We start from the raw sequence: 18,892 nt of genomic DNA, 5'->3' as shown, positions 1-18,892 counted from the left end.
GCCGTGTAATTTTTATTTCTTAAAATAATTTCCTTATGTACATGAGGTCTAATTTTATCATTTTAATTTAATATATAAATCGTATTAATTGATAAATAATTTAACAAATTAGCTATTACTGAAAAAATTATCTAACAATATTGGATTTTCAAATTGTTTTCTTTAAATGAAAAAGCTCACCGACATTATTCATAAAAAAAATTTTCGTACTTCTTGAGCGTTTAAAAATGTTGGCAAATGCGCTCATTGCAGCCAAAGTTTTTCGATTTGAACCTGAAATTTTTAACAGGCTCTTCCAGAAGCATTCTGAAAGTACCCTGAAAAATTGCATTGAAATCCGTCGGTTTTCGATCGAGTCATAAGCTTTTTTTTTAAGTCTGTATACATAGATTTTGTTTTGATACTATGTTTTGTGCGCACACTCAACAAATACATACAGAATGATCGGTTTATCATAAGCTACTCGATTACTCAAAAAATCACTACAATATTGGAAAACATTTTTTAATTTATTTTAGTTTCATAAATTTCTTGATATATCATTTAATAATTACTTTTTAGAATCATAAAAATCATCTATATATTTTTCAGGTACTAATATTATATTTTAAGTGATATACTCTACTACTACTACTATACTGTACTATTCCCTAAATGTCGAAACCAAGTAGAGTATAATTAGTTCATTGGAGGTTTTTACATAAGTATAAAGTTCTATGTATAGTAACATATTGTTATTTATAACTGCATAACACAGTTTTATTAATATAGTTGCTACCAAAGATAGTGTCAAATTGAATTATTATTATTGCGATGATCTCGGCCAAATATCGACCGTATACTTAATACGTTTTACTATGTTATTATTGAAATAATATTTTTTATGTAAAAAACTTATCGTGACCGAAATAACCGAATACTCTACAAGAATCTGTGATCTACCCGCAAGGACTGTCTGAAAGGCTCCTGGTTTGGAAAAAATCTCAATAATAATAAAAAAAATACTAGATTTTTACGAAATTAATTTTTTTTCTTAGTAAATTTTAACTGAATTACTTAGTGGTACATAATAAACGAATATTGAAATATAAAACAAATTGGAAAGTTTTAATTTAGAATTTGTACAAATCAATTTATTAACAGAAACTCATAGAATGACAACGATTACCACTCTTATGATACGAAAAAGGCAGTCGAGCTGCAAAAGTCATTTGATTTTGAAACGATTTCCCATTTGTGTTCAATTAAGATATATGAATTTTGAAAGTTAAAAAAACAATGAAAAGCTGTTTTTGAGTTTTACGAAATGAAAATAATAGTTATGTATAAAATAAAAAAATTTAGTTTAAAAAAGTTTACTCTAAAATACTTTAAGATTCATTAATGTTTTTATTTTTTTGTTGATCTTACGAACTATTAGTAAGTTTACTCGAGTTTATTTTGATCTTCATTTAGATTACAAAGACTGACCTGCCAGATTTTGATATATTTAATAACTTTTGATTCAGAAACTATTTTGTTACTTTTTTTTCAATTAATTTCAAAGTTTCGAGTTACTTCAAAAGTATATTTTTTAATATTTGTCTCTAATAAGGAAAAAATTATCTTTTTTTTTTTTAAATTTAAAACTAGCCATTTATTTGGTTATTTTCCTACAAAAAAAATTAATGGGTCGATAACAGACTATGTAAAATGTATGGGTTTAACTCATTCTGGTGTACGTACACTCCGCTCGCGTTCCATACCTACTGTATGCATTTAAAAGCTTACAACTCAATTATAACTTGTCCTGAAGTTTTCACGATAAAACAAGACTCTCAAAGAAAGTTTGGATGAGCAGTAAATAAAAAAATACTGCTGCGTATCTGTAACGGGCATGTGCATGCACTTAAATTCATATGTCAGATGAAGAGTGCTGGTTAAATTTTATTTTATTCAGTTAAATCTCAACAAATAAAAATTTAATTTTTAATAGCGATGCGATACTATTTGGAGCAAATGCCCGTTAACAATAACCCAATAGACTGGCATCAAAATACTCAGGGTTTGTAATTAGTTTATATCTCTTTAGAAAAACAACCAAGAGTCGTATTAATTAAAGCAATCGAATAACAAGGATAATTAATAATGAAATAAATTAATAATACATGACCTGTGAAAACGAAAGATTGTCCATCAGATTAATTAAATGTTACACCGCAACTTCTCCAACGGAATTTTCCAAAAATATGTTTACGTTGTCAGCTGGTCCTGTAAATTTAAATTTATAATATGTACGAATACTGACGTAACTTCTCCTTTTTCCCGCCTTTATCCCAACTACTTTGGGTCGGCCACCCATATCCTAAACCTCCACTTGACACGATCTCCCACATCATCAGCCGCCCTCATATCGCATCCAATAACATCTGACATAACTATCAAGTGTTATTAACCGAACCAAGATACGTGCAAAAAATGAGTATTTTTAACATTATTTATAAATGTTATTTTTAATATAATTAACTTTTATGTTAAGTTATGTTATATAGAACTTTTTAATATACAAACAGCTCAAGTCATTTGAAAAATTCATCAAAAAAAAAAATAATAATAAATTTTCCAATTAAATTATAGCTATTATACATAAGGTGTCCCATCGTGATTTACTAATATTAACATTAGTTTATACAGGCAAATTAGTAAATCACGGTGGGACACTCTATATAATATTTTCTTTTTGTTCTGGTAAAAAAGAAAATATCATTCTAAAACCTATAACTCGATTAAAATAATAATACTTTTTTATTTGCTAATAAAATGTCTAATCAATAACATTATACCGGGTAATGTGTAATTAAAAAAAAAAAACGTTTTCAACTCCATGTTTAAAGTTTACAGTTAATGTTTAATACAAAATATTGCATCTAAGATTACCATAGTTTTTTAGCGTAATTCGTAAGTTTAAACAAATAAGTACAATTATCTACTTAATGTTTGAGTGTAACGAATTATTTTATAAAAACATACAATTAGTATTAATAAATAAATCACACAAATATTAATTTATTAAATGAACTCGAAAACTTTTGTTAGTTTAATCAATTTTTTCACCAATCCACCGCCGATAAAACATTCTTAAGGTTTATGCTTATTACTTCCATAATATTTTGAGGTCTAATGCTATACAATTTTTAATTAATTTAATTCATTCTGATTAATCAGAATAAATTATATGTATTTATATATATAATATTAGAAGACAAATATAAATACTTTAACTACTAAAATTTATCTGTGTATTACAATAATATAAATCTTGTTTATGATATTTAATAAATAAAAACACTTTGTAAGTATATTCTATTGGTTTATTAAAAATTAATTTTTATAAAATTAATAAACGAGATTTATTTTAATAGTTATATATATTGAAGAGCAGACCAAGTTGACGCTTGGAGCAAAATGATCTTTTTGAAAATGTTATTTATTATTTAAAAATGGTTTAAGAAAGTAAAAATTATCATTGTAAATATTCCATGCGAATATTTTCGATGACCAAACTTATTCAATAACAACGGTTTTATTGACATGTTTAATTATTTAGACTCTAAATTTTAGAGCAATGACGATAAAAAAAACAATACATACCCGTTTCCTCACTTACTGAATGTTACATTATTGGTCATACTGTTATCATCTTTGTTATTGTCTAGCGTGTCTCGTGTAACTTGTATCATCAGTCTTTATTTTTAATTATTATTATTGTAATATAATGTCTTAATTAATATAATATGAATACTTTTCATCTGTTCGCATCCTATTATGGTCTAATTTAACCATAACATAACATTGAACATTCTATTTAATATTAAATAACTATTTTCAGTATATAAAATTTGTAATCAAGTTATATGTGACTTATAAGTTAAATATTTATAATTTTGCAAAAAAAAGGTGAATGCAAAGTTTTTGTATTATATTTACTGTAATAAAATTCTTAAGCTCAAATTATTATGAATATTAATTTGTTTTACTAATTTACTGAAATTTAATATAGTTAAAGTTAACTTGTGTCATAGAAATAATCATCTTGCTTTACATTTGTGGCAAAATGATGTTCACTTTTTTTATTAATTATACCTAAACTAATTAGTATTAAGTAATAAAATTTTTACTAATACAGTTATATATCAACTATATTTCAGGGTTGTATGATTAATGCTTTCTTTTACATAACTAGTCAAAGTTCAAGGTTGTCAATTTGCCCGCTCACCCCAACATAATCAAATATTAGTTTTAAAATGTTTACATTATAATATTATAAGATAATTAGTTTTTTTATTGTTTGTTTTCATTTTAGTGTTTGATAAGTTCACTTGAGCTCATTTTTCTATTATATATTAATCTTCATTTTCCTAAGAAACATTGGGATTATACGTTATTTATTCCTTGATTTTCCACATTCTCTGCGGAAAGATTTCTTTCATTTTATAATAATTGTGCTTATTTCGAAAATATTTTTTAATGAAGTGTATATTTATTTCTACGGATTCTTTAAAATGTGTGCATTTATACTTCATAATTTTTTATACGATTCTAGGGCTTCTTTAAAGTTTATGCATTTATACAGTTTCTAAAATTTACGCATTTTTATGGTTTCATTAAAAATTTATTCATTTTTATGGCTTCTTTAAAATTGGTGCATTTTTATGGCTTCTTTAAAGTTTGTGCATTTCTATGGCTTCTTTAAAGTTTGTGCATTTCTATGGCCTCTCTCTTTAAAGTTTGTGCATTTTTATGGCTTCTTTAACATTGGTGCATTTTTATGGCTTCTTTAAAGTTTGTGCATTTCTATGGCCTCTTTAAGATTTGGGCATTTCTATGGCCTCTCTCTTTAAAGTTTGTGCATTTCTATGATTTCTTTAAAGTTAGTGCATTTATACGGTTTCTAAAATTTATGCATTTTTATAGCTTCTTTAAAGTTTGTGCATTTTTATGACCCAAATACAATCAAAATATTAAAGATTTTAAATGATGAACCACAAAAAATCTTTTTAAAACTGCTAGACTTTCTCCATAGAAATTAAATACTCGCTTTAAAATCATTTAAATCTATGGAATCAAAGTTTATAAAGATTGATCATTCAAAGATAAAAAATTCGAATTTAGCTTTTTAATTAACAAATTTATAACTTACGTAGATATCCCTAGAAAAAAATGTTAATACTATAAGTTACGATCCTTGGTAATAACACCCATAGTATGATATATTTTTGAAAAAAAAAAGACAAAAAAAGTCGTATTTTCTAAGAAAAGCTTCTCATTAAGTTTTCGAGTTATTATTTTCTAGCACTTAGTTGATAACTAATAAAAATAATAATATAATTTAATATAAATCAATATATATTTAATTAGTTAAGATACATTGTATACTCAAATACTCAATTACCAAATTAAAAATCGTATTGAAATTTCAGTTAATTTTTATGTTCCATATCGGTTTCGAATTGTAAACCAATATTTTAAATTTCGATTCCTATCCTTAGTATACTATTAATATTAAAATTAATTATTAGAAACAAAAGGTTTTCAATAATTACCAATATTGTATATTTGTAAAAAAAAATAATGTTTTAATAAAGTTTCTAAATATATTCGTATCTAAATAAATTAGTTGGAATAACTTAAAATATGCGTTTTCATGTGATTTTTACCTAGCATATTGAAAAAATGAAATTATTCGACAGTAAATGACCAAAAAAAAAACCAAAAATATCTAATTTTACAGTGCTTAAAAATTCTCATTATTTGTCTGCGATTTGAATATTTTTAACTGAAACGACATGAAAATTGTTGTCATCAAACTTATTATCTAAAAAATATGTAAAAAAAAAATTACGCAGTTGGATGTTGGTAAAATTTGTTTAATTTTAATTATTTTTAATTAAAAAAATGCAAAATGATTTAAAAAATTAGCTAGCACCCAAGCATAAATCTTTATATATAAATTACCATGAAACTTTTTCTAGAAATTTTAATTTCTTTATTTTTACTGAAACAAGGAACATAATATTTATAGTTATAATTATACAAAATACTTTTTCGTAAATAAGGAATTATTTTGTTACATCCAAAATACAATTAATACATAATATAATAATTAAATTCATATATGAGAATACTTACAAAAACATTATTTATTTAAGAACAAACAGGTATGTAAAAGAATATTTTTTTCTTTTTAAATGAAAATGCTATTCTTTTAAAACCCTTTAGAAGATATAAAGATTTTTATTTATACATAAATTATCAATCATAATTTTTAAAATTAATTCAATAGTTAAAACAATCAATTAATTTATAATTATAAAGCAATATATTATAAACTAATGTTGTATCATTTAAGATAAGTGGTAACTTAACACAAGGACGGATTACCACAAATTGAAAAACAAATATTTCAATTAATAATAATGCGATTCCATTTGTAAAAATTATCCTCAAATTATTATTTAAAAGTTAAAGGAAGAAAATATTGGAAGTTAAAATTGTAACAAACAATAAATAAAGCAAAACATCTCAAGGAAAAAATTGACATTATGGTAATGTCTAATATTAATTGGAAATATTAATGTTTAATAATTTAACACATTTAAAAAAGCCTCTTATCCCTGTACATCAGTTCTGTTGTGTGTGTATATATATATATACACTAATTCATTTTAATTATAATATACAAAATAACAATTTCTACTCGTAAGGTAAACAAACAAATTCTAAAATTTTAACTTCGTCAGTCTGTGATAGGTACAATTGTACATTTGGATGTTTCTTCCTGTCATTGATACTTTTTATCACCAAAAACTTCTAAAGATTGACCACAACTTGAAAAATCTGCTACAGTTCTAGGAGATGAATTTATATTGTTATTTAGTAATTCTTCCATTTTTTCAGGGTGACTTTTATTATATTTCATATAATCAGCTAAAAGTATAAATATATTATATATGAAAATATTAAATTCAGAAATGTCAGTTAGAAAAGTTTATAGATTATAAAATTTATATTAATTGGAGGTAAGTAGTCTCTCAATATCAAATAAATTATAATTTAAAATTTATGCAATTTTTAAGTTTTAAAAATAATTACATAATATTATTTTATTTGGATTTCCAGTCATTTCACCATATAAAACGAGTGCCTCTGATTTAGATGTATTATATATCAAATTTAAAACATATCCAAACATGTTCATATTAAAATATTCATTGTAAAGCTATAACATAAAAAAATAATTTATATAATAAATAACCTCATTTCTATAATATCAAATTCTAAAAAATATACAATTTTTTTAAACAATTGTTACTTTAAAAGCTAGAATGACTAAATCTTCTTTGGTTACTGCTTTTTGTAAAATATATTCTGTTAACAAATATTTTTTAAAATCAATTGTCATTGAATTTTCATCCTGGAATTTACAACAGTATATATATAAAATTAAAAGTTAAAAAAAAAACAATTTAATTTCATCTTTTATTATTAAATTGAGTAATAAACCAAATTTTTTGTTTAAAATTAATGTTAAATAATCGAAACTATTATTTGTTAATTAATGACGTTATTAACCATCAAAAAATTTTCCATCTATGAAAATAAAATTATAATTTAGTTTTATTTAAGATTTTAAATAAGGAATTTTAATTCAATTTTATTTCTACTGATTTTTTTGTTTGTATTGAGCCAATTATTAGTAAACAATTTACAAATCAACATAATTCATCCATATAAAGAAATAAAACTTAATAGAAAAAAATTTTAATGGTCAATATAACTCATTAAGGTAAAAAAGAGGTTTTATAATTGTTTATAACTGTTATTTTGCTGGACATCTAAATAAACCAAATATCCTAAATTTAACCCTCAATACTGATATAATATATATATGTATTACTAAATTACCTCTTGATACATTTTAAATAAACTGATAAGTGAGCTATCTTCAACTGACACATTCAAATGTTTAGCAAAGTCTGACAAATCTACTGGGTATGCCATCTGGTTTTGAAATAACAACATATTTTTCACTAAAGCTGAGTCTTCTAAAGCAATTCCTGTTAATCTATTAATAAATAACAATATAGCAATATAAATAAATACTTAGGTTTTTAAACAAAAATTAAAACATGTAACATTCAACATACCCTAATCGACTCCGAAGCCTTTCTACAATTATTAAATTAGAAGACATAGGAAGACCTAATTGACTAGCTTTAACAGCCACTCTACAATCATCGTAAGTGTAATCTGCTGTTGGTACAGCTAAAGCTCTAAACAAAAAGAATACGATTTGTTAGTATAAAAAAAAAACAATATTTGATATAATATCAAAGTTAAGGCAAACATTAGAAATAATTCAGGTTGAGAACTTTTTGTACTACAATATATCACAATTTGACTGCACTTATGAACTTAAAAAATGTATAAATTATAAAATACATTTCCTACATATTTTATTATTAATAACGTTTTCCATTTTGTTTAAATAGTAAAAAATGTTAAATTTATTTAGTTTAAAAAGTTTCATTTAGACAAACTGCATATTGTACTCAAAATTGTGTTGAAACTATTCATTTTTATAAACAATAAAAAGCAAAACCCCAATATTTTTTCAGCTTTAATAGTTTACCATAAAGAAAAAACATTTTTGTACTTAAAAAATCTAAATAGATTATGTACTGGTCTTCCTGGTTTAAAATTAGTTAAAAAAAATTTACTTAGCCATCACATTTCTGACACCTTCAGCAAATGCTTTAGGATTTTGTTTTTCATATTCACTGGGCGCGTACACCGGCAAAAACTCAACTTCAACTGACGTGGCTGGTTGGGTCATTGTCAACCACAAGAGTTTTAGCCTACAAAGAAATACACAGAATTGATTTGAAATTTTTTATGTCAATAGAACTTGAAAAACTTACGCTCCTGGACCATCCCAAGTCCATGTAACAGTGTCAAGTTTGTTTGGGTATCGTAGTAGAACCGGTTGTACGGGTACAGCTGGATAGAAAGCGCCAGGTTTAAACGTTATCAAACATGAACGATTAGTGCAAGTGCCTTCAGGGAATATTAGAATCTGTATAAAAAATAGCATGAAAATGGTAAAAACTTTTACTTGGCTTAAAAATATTACAATAACAAAATTTAATGTATTATAGAACAATTTTTTTAATTCAATTTGCAATTTTATAATACCAAATTAGTCATTCATTAATTGAAAAATATTTATCATAAAATTGATAAAAAAAGGAACCTTAAAACGGAAAATAAAAATAAATATCATAATTTTCATAATTTTTTATTTGTTCCGCAAGACACTGAGATATAACCTAAATAATAATTGTATTACCTTCTCTTTACGCAGCTTGGGACAAATACCAACATTAAAATACTTTTTTGGACACCCATGACCAATAATATTTTAACATTAATATTTTACTACATCCTACGGTTCGATAAATGATTTGATAAACCACATAACACTCTAATACGATTATTTGTGTATTATAAAAAAATATACTCGTCACAATAATATTATACCTGAGGCCATTCTTGGTCGGATTTTACACGTCGAATTATCTCTTGTATCGTGTTGTGTCTAGATTCTGGGTCATCTCTTCGAACATAGACGGGCTGCGTAAAATTAATTACTCCTGCAAAAATGACACATAATAAAATACCGCTATCAAAACAATACGAAAATATTAACAAAAAAATAATTATACGCTATTATAACAATTTTAACACGTTTAAGAAAATTTATTTTTAAAAATTAATATTAAAATAATAAAAATTCATATTTGTTAAAAATGTAACACAGTTTTACAACAAAAATTTAAGCAAATGACAATACTTTCTAAAATAATTGTGCTATAAAATAAAAATTCAAACTCACTAGACAATTACGTGAATAGATTAATGTAAAGATAATGTAATATAATTTAACTGATCACACTTATATATTTATACACTAGTTGTGGCAGTTGTAGTCTCACTAAAAGTTATTATGCATTATAGATAATATAATTATATAATTCCCATTGTTTATAATGAACTATTAACATTTTATTTAGTTTTTTAAACACATTTCACATACTTCCCAGCCACGGGTTAAGTCCGTCTTCAATTCTAGAGATGATGGAAGGAAACCCAGTCACATAGCTTATACAAGAATCAAGAAATGTAGAATGGGGAGCAACGACCAATAGGGGGGCTTCTTTAGGGGATGCTTGAACCCCCTTGATAACAATTTTCATACCACCCGCAAGGTAAACTGCGCGACCAACAATACATATCCAATGACGGAAATAACTAAAAAATAAAAGCATAAATAAATCATAAATAATTTACAAAAATATTAATGTGTCATATAAAAAATAATGAGAACAATATATCACAAATAAATTAAAATGAAGTGAAACGTAAGTATTCGTTAAATTTTTCATAAAATATATCTAATTTAAAAAGTTTGCTTGATTTTAATAAGCACCCACGCTTAAAAGTGGACAATATTTTTTAACTTAGTAACAATTACATTGTAAAGTTATTAAATCTTAAATTATATATTTTTTCATTCAATCATAATCATCTTATCTATAAACATTTGTTATTATAATACACTTGTCAAAAGATTCAATACCTTTTAAAAATATAAAATTTCTCGGTTAATATTTCATACTATGTATACTATTACACACATTTTTATTTTATTTTTAGGGGAGATAATTATTCAACTCTCCATTTTATACATTAGATATTGACACATTAATTGTAAATTGATTTATTTTATATGAAAATAAATTGAACTGTTAATAGACACAAAACAGACTCTTAAGAAAAATACAAACAAATAATTATTGAAACATAATATTTTTATGAATTTCCCAAACCAACCTTGAGATCTTTCATTTTTTATTTAAATGTCTTAATAAGGTTAAATATATAAAAAGTTATATTCATAAATATATAGAATAATAATCTGTTCGTGCATAAAGTTTAAATCAAATTTTAAACTATACACTAATTTAAAAGAACCAAAACTAGGAACGTTGCAGTAAAATTTAAACAATGTCAAAAAATGCTAGACTTACATAAATGTAACATATCATTTAAAAAATTGTTTCTTTAGTTATTTTAATCCATAAAATAATATCCAAATATGAAGAATGTTAATACTTACATTTAAGCTTTAATACATGCAATTAAGATTCTATATTTAGTGTTAAAAAGAAATTTATAGGCATCGAAACATCAATTAACTAGACTACAATATTTTTACAGATATTATGAATATAAATTACCATGCAAGCAATCTACTAAAACAAATAAGTTAAACAAAATACTTTAAGAAAACTCAGGGAAAAACAAGCTGTAAATACATTAGTCACAGAGGATTTCGTACTTCCAATTATAGGTATTGTAGAATTTTCTTCTCTGGTCACTAAAATTGGGCTACCCGCTACAATAGCGACAAGACCGTCATAAAAAGAAGAATGAGGTGCCACGGCCAGTACTGGTGCTTGTTGTCGTGTGGCTTGTTCGCCGATCACACGTATCCGATGAAAACCGACGGCAAAAAACATTGTACGGGTGATCACATAAACTGTACGTTTCATCCAACTAAAATTTAATTAAATAAAAGCCCAACACCTGTAGCGTGCATGTTTTTAAAAACATTATAATTAATATTATGTTAAAAATTACAGATATTTGCAAATCAAAAACATAGTATAACAACGGACATACTTGTGAAAATAAAGATAAAAAATATATAGAGCCGTTTAATTTTATAATTAATTTTAAATAATATAGACATCAGACTAATCGAATGGCGACTTAGAAGTAATTAAAATGAATTTATGTTGATAAATTCAAAAAAATTACTTCTAGTTTATTGTATTTTTATTGTATTGCAATAGATTTGAAGCGAATACATGTTATCACACAATACCACACCATAGATTGAATAAATAGTTAAATAAATGGACTCTAAGTTCAAAAGACCATGTCGCTTAAATTATAAAAATGGTAACATTTTCTATGTAATTAAAAAAGCAACATAAATATCGCTATTTACATCTTATCATAGTTTAAATGTGATTGCTTTTAAAATTAAAAGTATAGTTCAGACTTCTAATCATAAGTTACTGAATTAATTTGAAGAGTAAATTAACGAACGACATGACAGTAGAACAGTGAATTGTAAATAAACGATTAACAATTAACAGATAGAAAACTACTAAAACGTGGGTGCAACGAATGATACTTTTTATTTGGCAACATATGTGAAAGAAAACAACAGTGGAAGTGATAATTAACAGCAAATACATATCGCAGTCAATACTGTAACCTTGGCTTTCTAAACGGAACTTATGGGCTGACAATATACCCATTAGACAGATAGTTCTCATTATTTGCAATTGCTAAATCATAATTCACCATGAAAAATAATATGACAATTTAAAAAATTAAAAATATGATTTATGATAACGAAGGTCATAAAACTATAACCGTTTGGGTTATTAATTTTATTACTAATACTAGCAAATCATTACAATAAGTAAAAGATTTTTTAACTTACCGTCGCCATCCAGTTATTGGTTTTGCTGATAGTTCTTCTTGACTAAGACCCATCAACCCAATCGTTGCAAGAATCCATGCTAATGTCAATAAAGACAATATGATGACAATACGAATTGGCAAAACAACTATAGTAAAGAACGCAGTCTGTAAAAGAAATTTATTGATTAAAATTGTTATCTACGTTTAAAAGGGTTTAAGAGTAATTGTCGTTCAAAAATTTTAAAACTAAAAAAAAAACTTTATTGAGTATTTCAAATATGATAGCCTTTATTTTCCCCTATAATCAATACTAAATTAGATTGGTATAATGATTTAATTAAAATCAAACGCAACTGAGACTATTTACAAAAAAATTGTCTGGGCTCCTCAACATGTTAACAATACTAAATATTATTAACGTTACATACAATACAAGGTCAATAAAAATCCATACACAATTTTTGTCGGGTTGATATTGCTAAAGACAAACACATATTAAACCTTGGTCAGTTATACATTTTGAAAAGTAAAAGAATAAACTTAGGAGTTATAGACATTTATCCATAGTGAAACATTATCTAAAACAGTTGAATTTATTTTATTTGTAAATCCTAAAAAACATAATGAATGCATATTTTTTATTTGTACATATTCGTTAACGCAAAAATCGAAAGTAAACTAAACTGATATGGAAGTCAGACCTATATGACCCCCCACAATTATGCAATGTTTAGTACGCATATTTAGTAAAAAAATATCACATTACGGTGGTTACGTTAAATGAATTTTAAAAAATAAACAACCATGAAAACTATTACATAAATAAACGCAATGTCAAGCTCATCTTGTAAGGAAATGTTTTTAGCTTTCTACACATTTGGCACATGAAAAGAATAATGAAGTCATATTAAAATAAAATCTCTCTTCATCCTCATAATCAACCTAATCATTAAGTAACTGCTATCTCAAAGAACTATCTAATCAGTTTCAACAATTTCAGTCGAACCAAATACTTCAGTTTTTTTCATGCACAACAAATGATAAATATTTTTTACCCAGAAAACTAACTCTAAAAAATATATCATAAATAATAATATAAAAAAAATAACCATAACTAACTCTAAAATCGTTTCAAATTAACTATTTTAAAAATAAGTATACTTTTTGTTCAATATTATATTTTAGTAAACAATAAAAAGAAAAAGTTTAGTATTTTATTAAAACAATAGTTTAATAATTGTCATTATTAATGACAATAATATGTCATTTAAAAACATAAATAATGTCATCCCTTTCGTTTGTTCATCAATTACAAAATTAATAAAAAAAAATGTTAGATTAAAAACACGAAGAAGAATTTATATTGTTTCTAAACTTACTGCGATAAATTTAACTTTAAAAATTCTTTAATTAATAATTAATAGAGTAATAGAGTTTTAAATTTGAGTTATATATTAGGTACATGAAATTATAAGTACATTATCATCAAATAAAAATAGATTAATTCTAATTAACAGCTAGTTCTTATACATATACTAAGTACTTATTGTTACTCAATAAAGAATTATAAAACTTTTGTTAATAAAACATTAAAACGGCAAAAGGTTAATGTTTACTATAGAAAAACATGACAATACATTGCACAAATTGTAAGGTTATAATAGGATATCAAACACCACAACGTTGTTGAATACATTAATTATAAAATAATACTTTAGATTATTAGGTACCGAAGTATAACAAAAGTTCCTAGACAAAAAACACTATTCTTGAAACAGTACATTACACCAGTCTATGAAGTAAACTTCTGAAATATTAAAAAAATCTATTGTCCAAAATTATTTAAACACTAAATCCCGTATAATGTGTCGTATCAACTATAACACATTATAAATTTTAATACAAAATTAATTATATAATTTAAGATTACAAAAATGTTGTCTATAAATTACAAATAAAAATTATTTTAATTTTTATTGATATAAAAAGAAAAAACTAATTCCTGTATACCATAGTTAACACAATGATAACAGGTTTCCAAAACATATACTTCGCCTTCGTTTAAATATTTAAAACGACACTAACACTTTCCGGAAATAGCTCTTTATATTCACCATAACACGATTCAATACTAATTTATTTTTGAATACCTCAATTATCTTGGGCAATATTTTGTTTTAATACAATTTTTAACAATAAAAATATATTTCTTATAAAGTTTGTAGAAAAAAATAATTTTAATTATTTAAAAACAAAGAACAAAATAATTATCTAATATATATAATTTTGGCGAAATAATTTAAACTACTTGATACGCTGAGACTATGTATGAAGGCCACCAATGAGGTACTCAATTTCATGAACATCTATTTTACGAATCTGCCACTGATATAATATGGATGATTGAATGAGACATTTTCAAAAATACTTTATATTGTATATATATAATGAATTTTTCATGTAAGAATATATATTATACTTAGGGTTACTGGTCCAAACATTTTGATGTACAGGGATATTGTCCCAGTAAATGAAAAATGCTCTAAGCTTAAAAGCTCTTAATAGTCTATACAGCCTTTTAATTTTCTAATCATAGAAGTTTTCAAAATGTTCAAGAATAACATGTAACTCTTTTATATTTAAAAAATAGCTACAAGGATAAAATTGTAAATGAAAAAAAATAATAGCGGTTTTCTATATTTCACATTTTCTCGTGTACATCTTATATTGTGTATGTAATAAGACTGATAACAAAAAATATCATTTAAAAATAATTATTTTTTACTAAAATTTACATTATAAATAATAAAAGAACACAAGTACTAAAATACAATTATGTTTTCATAAAGAGTTTTATTCGTTCATAAATTATACTCTATAATGTAATCTTTGATTAATCGTGATTTCAATTAAACACAACTTGGCTTTTAATTAGTGATGGGCATTTTCTAATATTTTAAACATCGATTAACTATTCGAATTGTGTTTATACAACCGAATAGTTTATTTTTAGCATAGACTATCGAATATTTTTACTATTCGAATAGTTTTTGAATGACTATCGAATAGTTCGATAGTTACTATTCGATATTTCCCATCACTACTTTTAATGTTCAAACTTACAATAATAGAATAATAAACATAATTTAAATAAAAAACAAAATGTGTTTTTATTTTGTTTGATACATTAAAACATTACAAAATATTTCTTTTCATTTTAGTCAAACAATTTCTAAGATTAATAAAAATTATTATTGATTTATTTTGATCCATGCTTACTTCTATAAATTGAGTAATACAAATTGATGATAAAAATAAAAATTCTAAACTACACGAAATTAAAAAAATATCAAAAGGGGATTGAAGCACTTTCGATATAATCAATGTCTTATGAATGCGAACAGTTAAAAAGGTAAATTAAACGTTTCTATAAATATTAAATCATAGTTATGTAAGTCACTCTAAAATTTGTTCAATAACTTTACACATTAAGCTATCGTAAGAATATTTTAAAAGTAAAAAAGTTAATCGCACTTTCCAAAAGCAAAATATTTCATATATAATAGTGGAAAGTTAATAATTGTATAAAAAATAACATTATGAGTGAATACAGAGTTTTTAATTGCCTTTTAATAAAAACTTGCTACATTAATGAATAAACTTAGCAACATGTACAAAAAATAACTTAACATTTATTATTAAATAATCGTATAAATCGTACATTCCCTGCAAGTATTATTTACAAAAATACTATTAAAATACTTAATCGTAAGTCTAGTAAATCAAACTATTGTACGTTACATATGTACTACCAGTTATACCTTTACTATACTTCCGCAAAAATCTCGTTGCGTCACGTTCATAATAGTACCAAGTAAAAACTACCGGGTTACAAAGCAAGTTCTTCTATATTTTCTATCCCATATTATTATTCATAAGTTGAATACAAATATGTATCTTAGAAATAGTTCTATTAAATTTCAAACCATTAGTACTTTTAATAGACACATTACCCTTGAAAATAAATCTTAAATGCAAGTTCAATAAAATGATTATTATCAAAAAGATTTTTAATTACTTTAAAAATAAAATTCAAATCAAATAAACGAGTAGTAAATTAACAGTAAGTCTTATTAAATAAGATGACTAATTTGAGATAGTTAGAATTATATTAAAGAATAGATAACATGTTGATACATAATGAAGCCAAATGAATACAAAAATATAAGAAACAATAAACATGACTAATATAAAATTTGAAATATAGCATTTTTTATAACTGTCAAAATTTTGTTTACACTGTTTTATAACTTATCTTCTAGAACATACTTAAATTATATGACTGATTTAGTCAACAACATAATATTGGAAAAAAATCCATTTTAATAGCTTTTTATATCATCGGGACGATTTTTTTTTTCATCATAAAGTTCTCTTAAAAGCTTTAGTTTGATATAGATTTGAAGAATACAGGCATCACGGAACATTTTCAAAAATTGAAAACAAAATATGTCTTTTGCGAAAATTTTTATTTTTTTATTTGGCGATCAATTTTTTGTAGAAGAAAGGTCATCAAGGAAAATTGTTTTTTATAAAAGTTTAGTACATTTTAAAAACTTCAATTTAGCATACATCTAAGGAATGAAGACGTTCAGGACAGTTTCAGAAATTAAAATTAAAATGAAAATTTAACATACGTAGCTGGTCTTTTGTTCAAACCTTTCCTGTACTTAGGATTCTCATTAGATATTTATGAGTTGCGTATCAAAAGAAAACGCATTCCAACACGATTTCTATTAATAAGACATGTCTTTAATATATTCTAATAGTATTTCATAGTTTAAAAAAAAGTTATTGCAATTTTAAATGCAAACAAAATCGTTATTTTTGCCGGCTACTATATTTTAAGATTTTGAAAAATTATCATGATGATATTTTAACAATATCAAATTTGGGTTTTTTTTTACTAATAGATCATTAATATTGGCCCAATGAGAGATGCGAAATTGTATGGGCAGACGCAAAAAAAAAGCACATTATAGTAAAACCAAAAGCAGAGTGAAGTACAAAAAAAATTATCTGTGAATTTTTTTCTTTCCCTATCATATATTTTTAAATACCCACCTGGCGGAAAGTCAATAGACAAGCAATATCGGATCTGGCCTTTCAGGGAACACAAATTACGTTAGGATTTTTTTTTTTTTCATAATGTTAAAATTTTAAAATTTTCCTAATAAATAACCTATTCTTTTTTCCAAATTTTATGTCAGAGGACGTGTGTATGGGAATATTTCTTGTAATTAAAATTCTTGATTGTATTAGCTTATTTAAAATAATTGTTTAGTTCAATTTATTGAGAAAAATAAATATTACTACATTATATGTACATAGATATTTTTTTAATTAAATAAAATCTTATAATAATTTTCAAATGTGTTAATTTTGATAGTAAATCATAACTTTGGATGCCAATATTTAATGAATTATAGCCTAACAATGAATTACTTGAATTACACCGATGAAACCGCACCACATACAACAGGTGTTATTAACAGGAATTATTTTGGCTTAAACTTTTGCAGTTTCGTTTGATTTCGAAACACTACCTCATAAGTGGACAAACACAACTGCATTTTAATTTAAAGCTTACAATTGAGAAGGAAACTGTATACACAATTTATAGAATAATATTTTATGTATTTTACTGCATTAAGAACGTCTAATATATACAGTTACTATAATATTATATATACTATTATATACAAAATAAATGTTTGTAACAATTATATAAAAAATAACTATGAACAATAAACCATATGAATAATGATTTAGTAAAAATTTTGAAAAGCCGACGAACCACTAAATCACTAGATTGACATGAATAAAATGCTTATGACACTGATAAATGAATTAACGGCAATGACCCCGATTTTAACTTTTTAGTAGATTTTCGATTAATATTTTTGTCTTAATCGAAAGTAAATAAATAAAATAGAATTAATGAACCTTTGAAAAGATTCGCTCGACATTAATAAATTTAATTTTTTAAATATTTTTCTTACCTTAAGTTTGTCGTAGGTGGAAGTTAGTTCTAGATGATGAACAAAAGGATTTAACATATCTTTTGAAGCCACCATATCGTTACTGATTAAAAATTTGGTCTTGCTCATTATCGCCAACGCCTTTATATCGGTGACGCCGCGTCTTAACTTATCCTAGGCAAAATCAAGCGAAGTAATAAAATGATTTTTTTAATAAAAGAGACGGCTCTAAGTAACGTTATTTCAAATTA

The 18,892-nt window shown here is 24.5% G+C and overlaps 1 protein-coding gene across 4 annotated transcripts; it reads right to left on the bottom strand.

Moving 5' to 3' along the window:
• Window positions 1-6,475: 6,475 nt before the first annotated feature.
• On the bottom strand, window positions 6,476-18,892 carry LOC126905856 (lysophosphatidylcholine acyltransferase). Of its 4 annotated transcripts, none has more exons than XM_050685966.1 (11): window positions 18,663-18,892; window positions 12,620-12,765; window positions 11,441-11,658; window positions 9,580-9,692; window positions 8,961-9,115; window positions 8,760-8,897; window positions 8,187-8,312; window positions 7,945-8,104; window positions 7,352-7,453; window positions 7,132-7,258; window positions 6,476-6,966 (listed from the first exon to the last, which is right to left on the bottom strand). In XM_050685966.1, exons 1-11 carry the CDS (start codon window positions 18,768-18,770, stop codon window positions 6,821-6,823), a joined length of 1,539 nt encoding a protein of 512 aa, XP_050541923.1. In that variant the 5' UTR covers window positions 18,771-18,892; the 3' UTR covers window positions 6,476-6,820. The 4 variants fall into 4 exon arrangements, with proteins under 4 accessions (XP_050541923.1, XP_050541924.1, XP_050541927.1 ...); XM_050685967.1 differs by lacking the exon at window positions 11,441-11,658 and adding an exon at window positions 10,136-10,350; XM_050685970.1 differs by lacking the exons at window positions 12,620-12,765; window positions 18,663-18,892 and adding an exon at window positions 10,136-10,350 and having other exon boundaries at window positions 11,441-11,584.

This window comes from Daktulosphaira vitifoliae, unplaced genomic scaffold, assembly GCF_025091365.1.
Source record: "Daktulosphaira vitifoliae isolate Bord-2020 unplaced genomic scaffold, ASM2509136v1 Scaffold_4, whole genome shotgun sequence".
NCBI classification, from domain to species: Eukaryota; Metazoa; Arthropoda; class Insecta; order Hemiptera; family Phylloxeridae; genus Daktulosphaira; species Daktulosphaira vitifoliae.
Note: the sequence above shows the minus strand (reverse complement) of the source record. Positions and strands in the feature narration are given on the sequence as shown.

Coding starts and splice junctions, on each gene's coding strand:
- LOC126905856 (XM_050685966.1), bottom strand. CDS start 18,770: ATGAGCAAGACCAAATTTTTAATCAGTAACGATATGGTGGCTTCAAAA. Junction 8,105..8,186: donor AGGCTTCGGAGTCGATTAGG/GTATGTTGAATG, acceptor ATTTATTAATAG/ATTAACAGGAATTGCTTTAG. Junction 6,967..7,131: donor TCCAAATAAAATAATATTAT/GTAATTATTTTT, acceptor TTATACTTTTAG/CTGATTATATGAAATATAAT.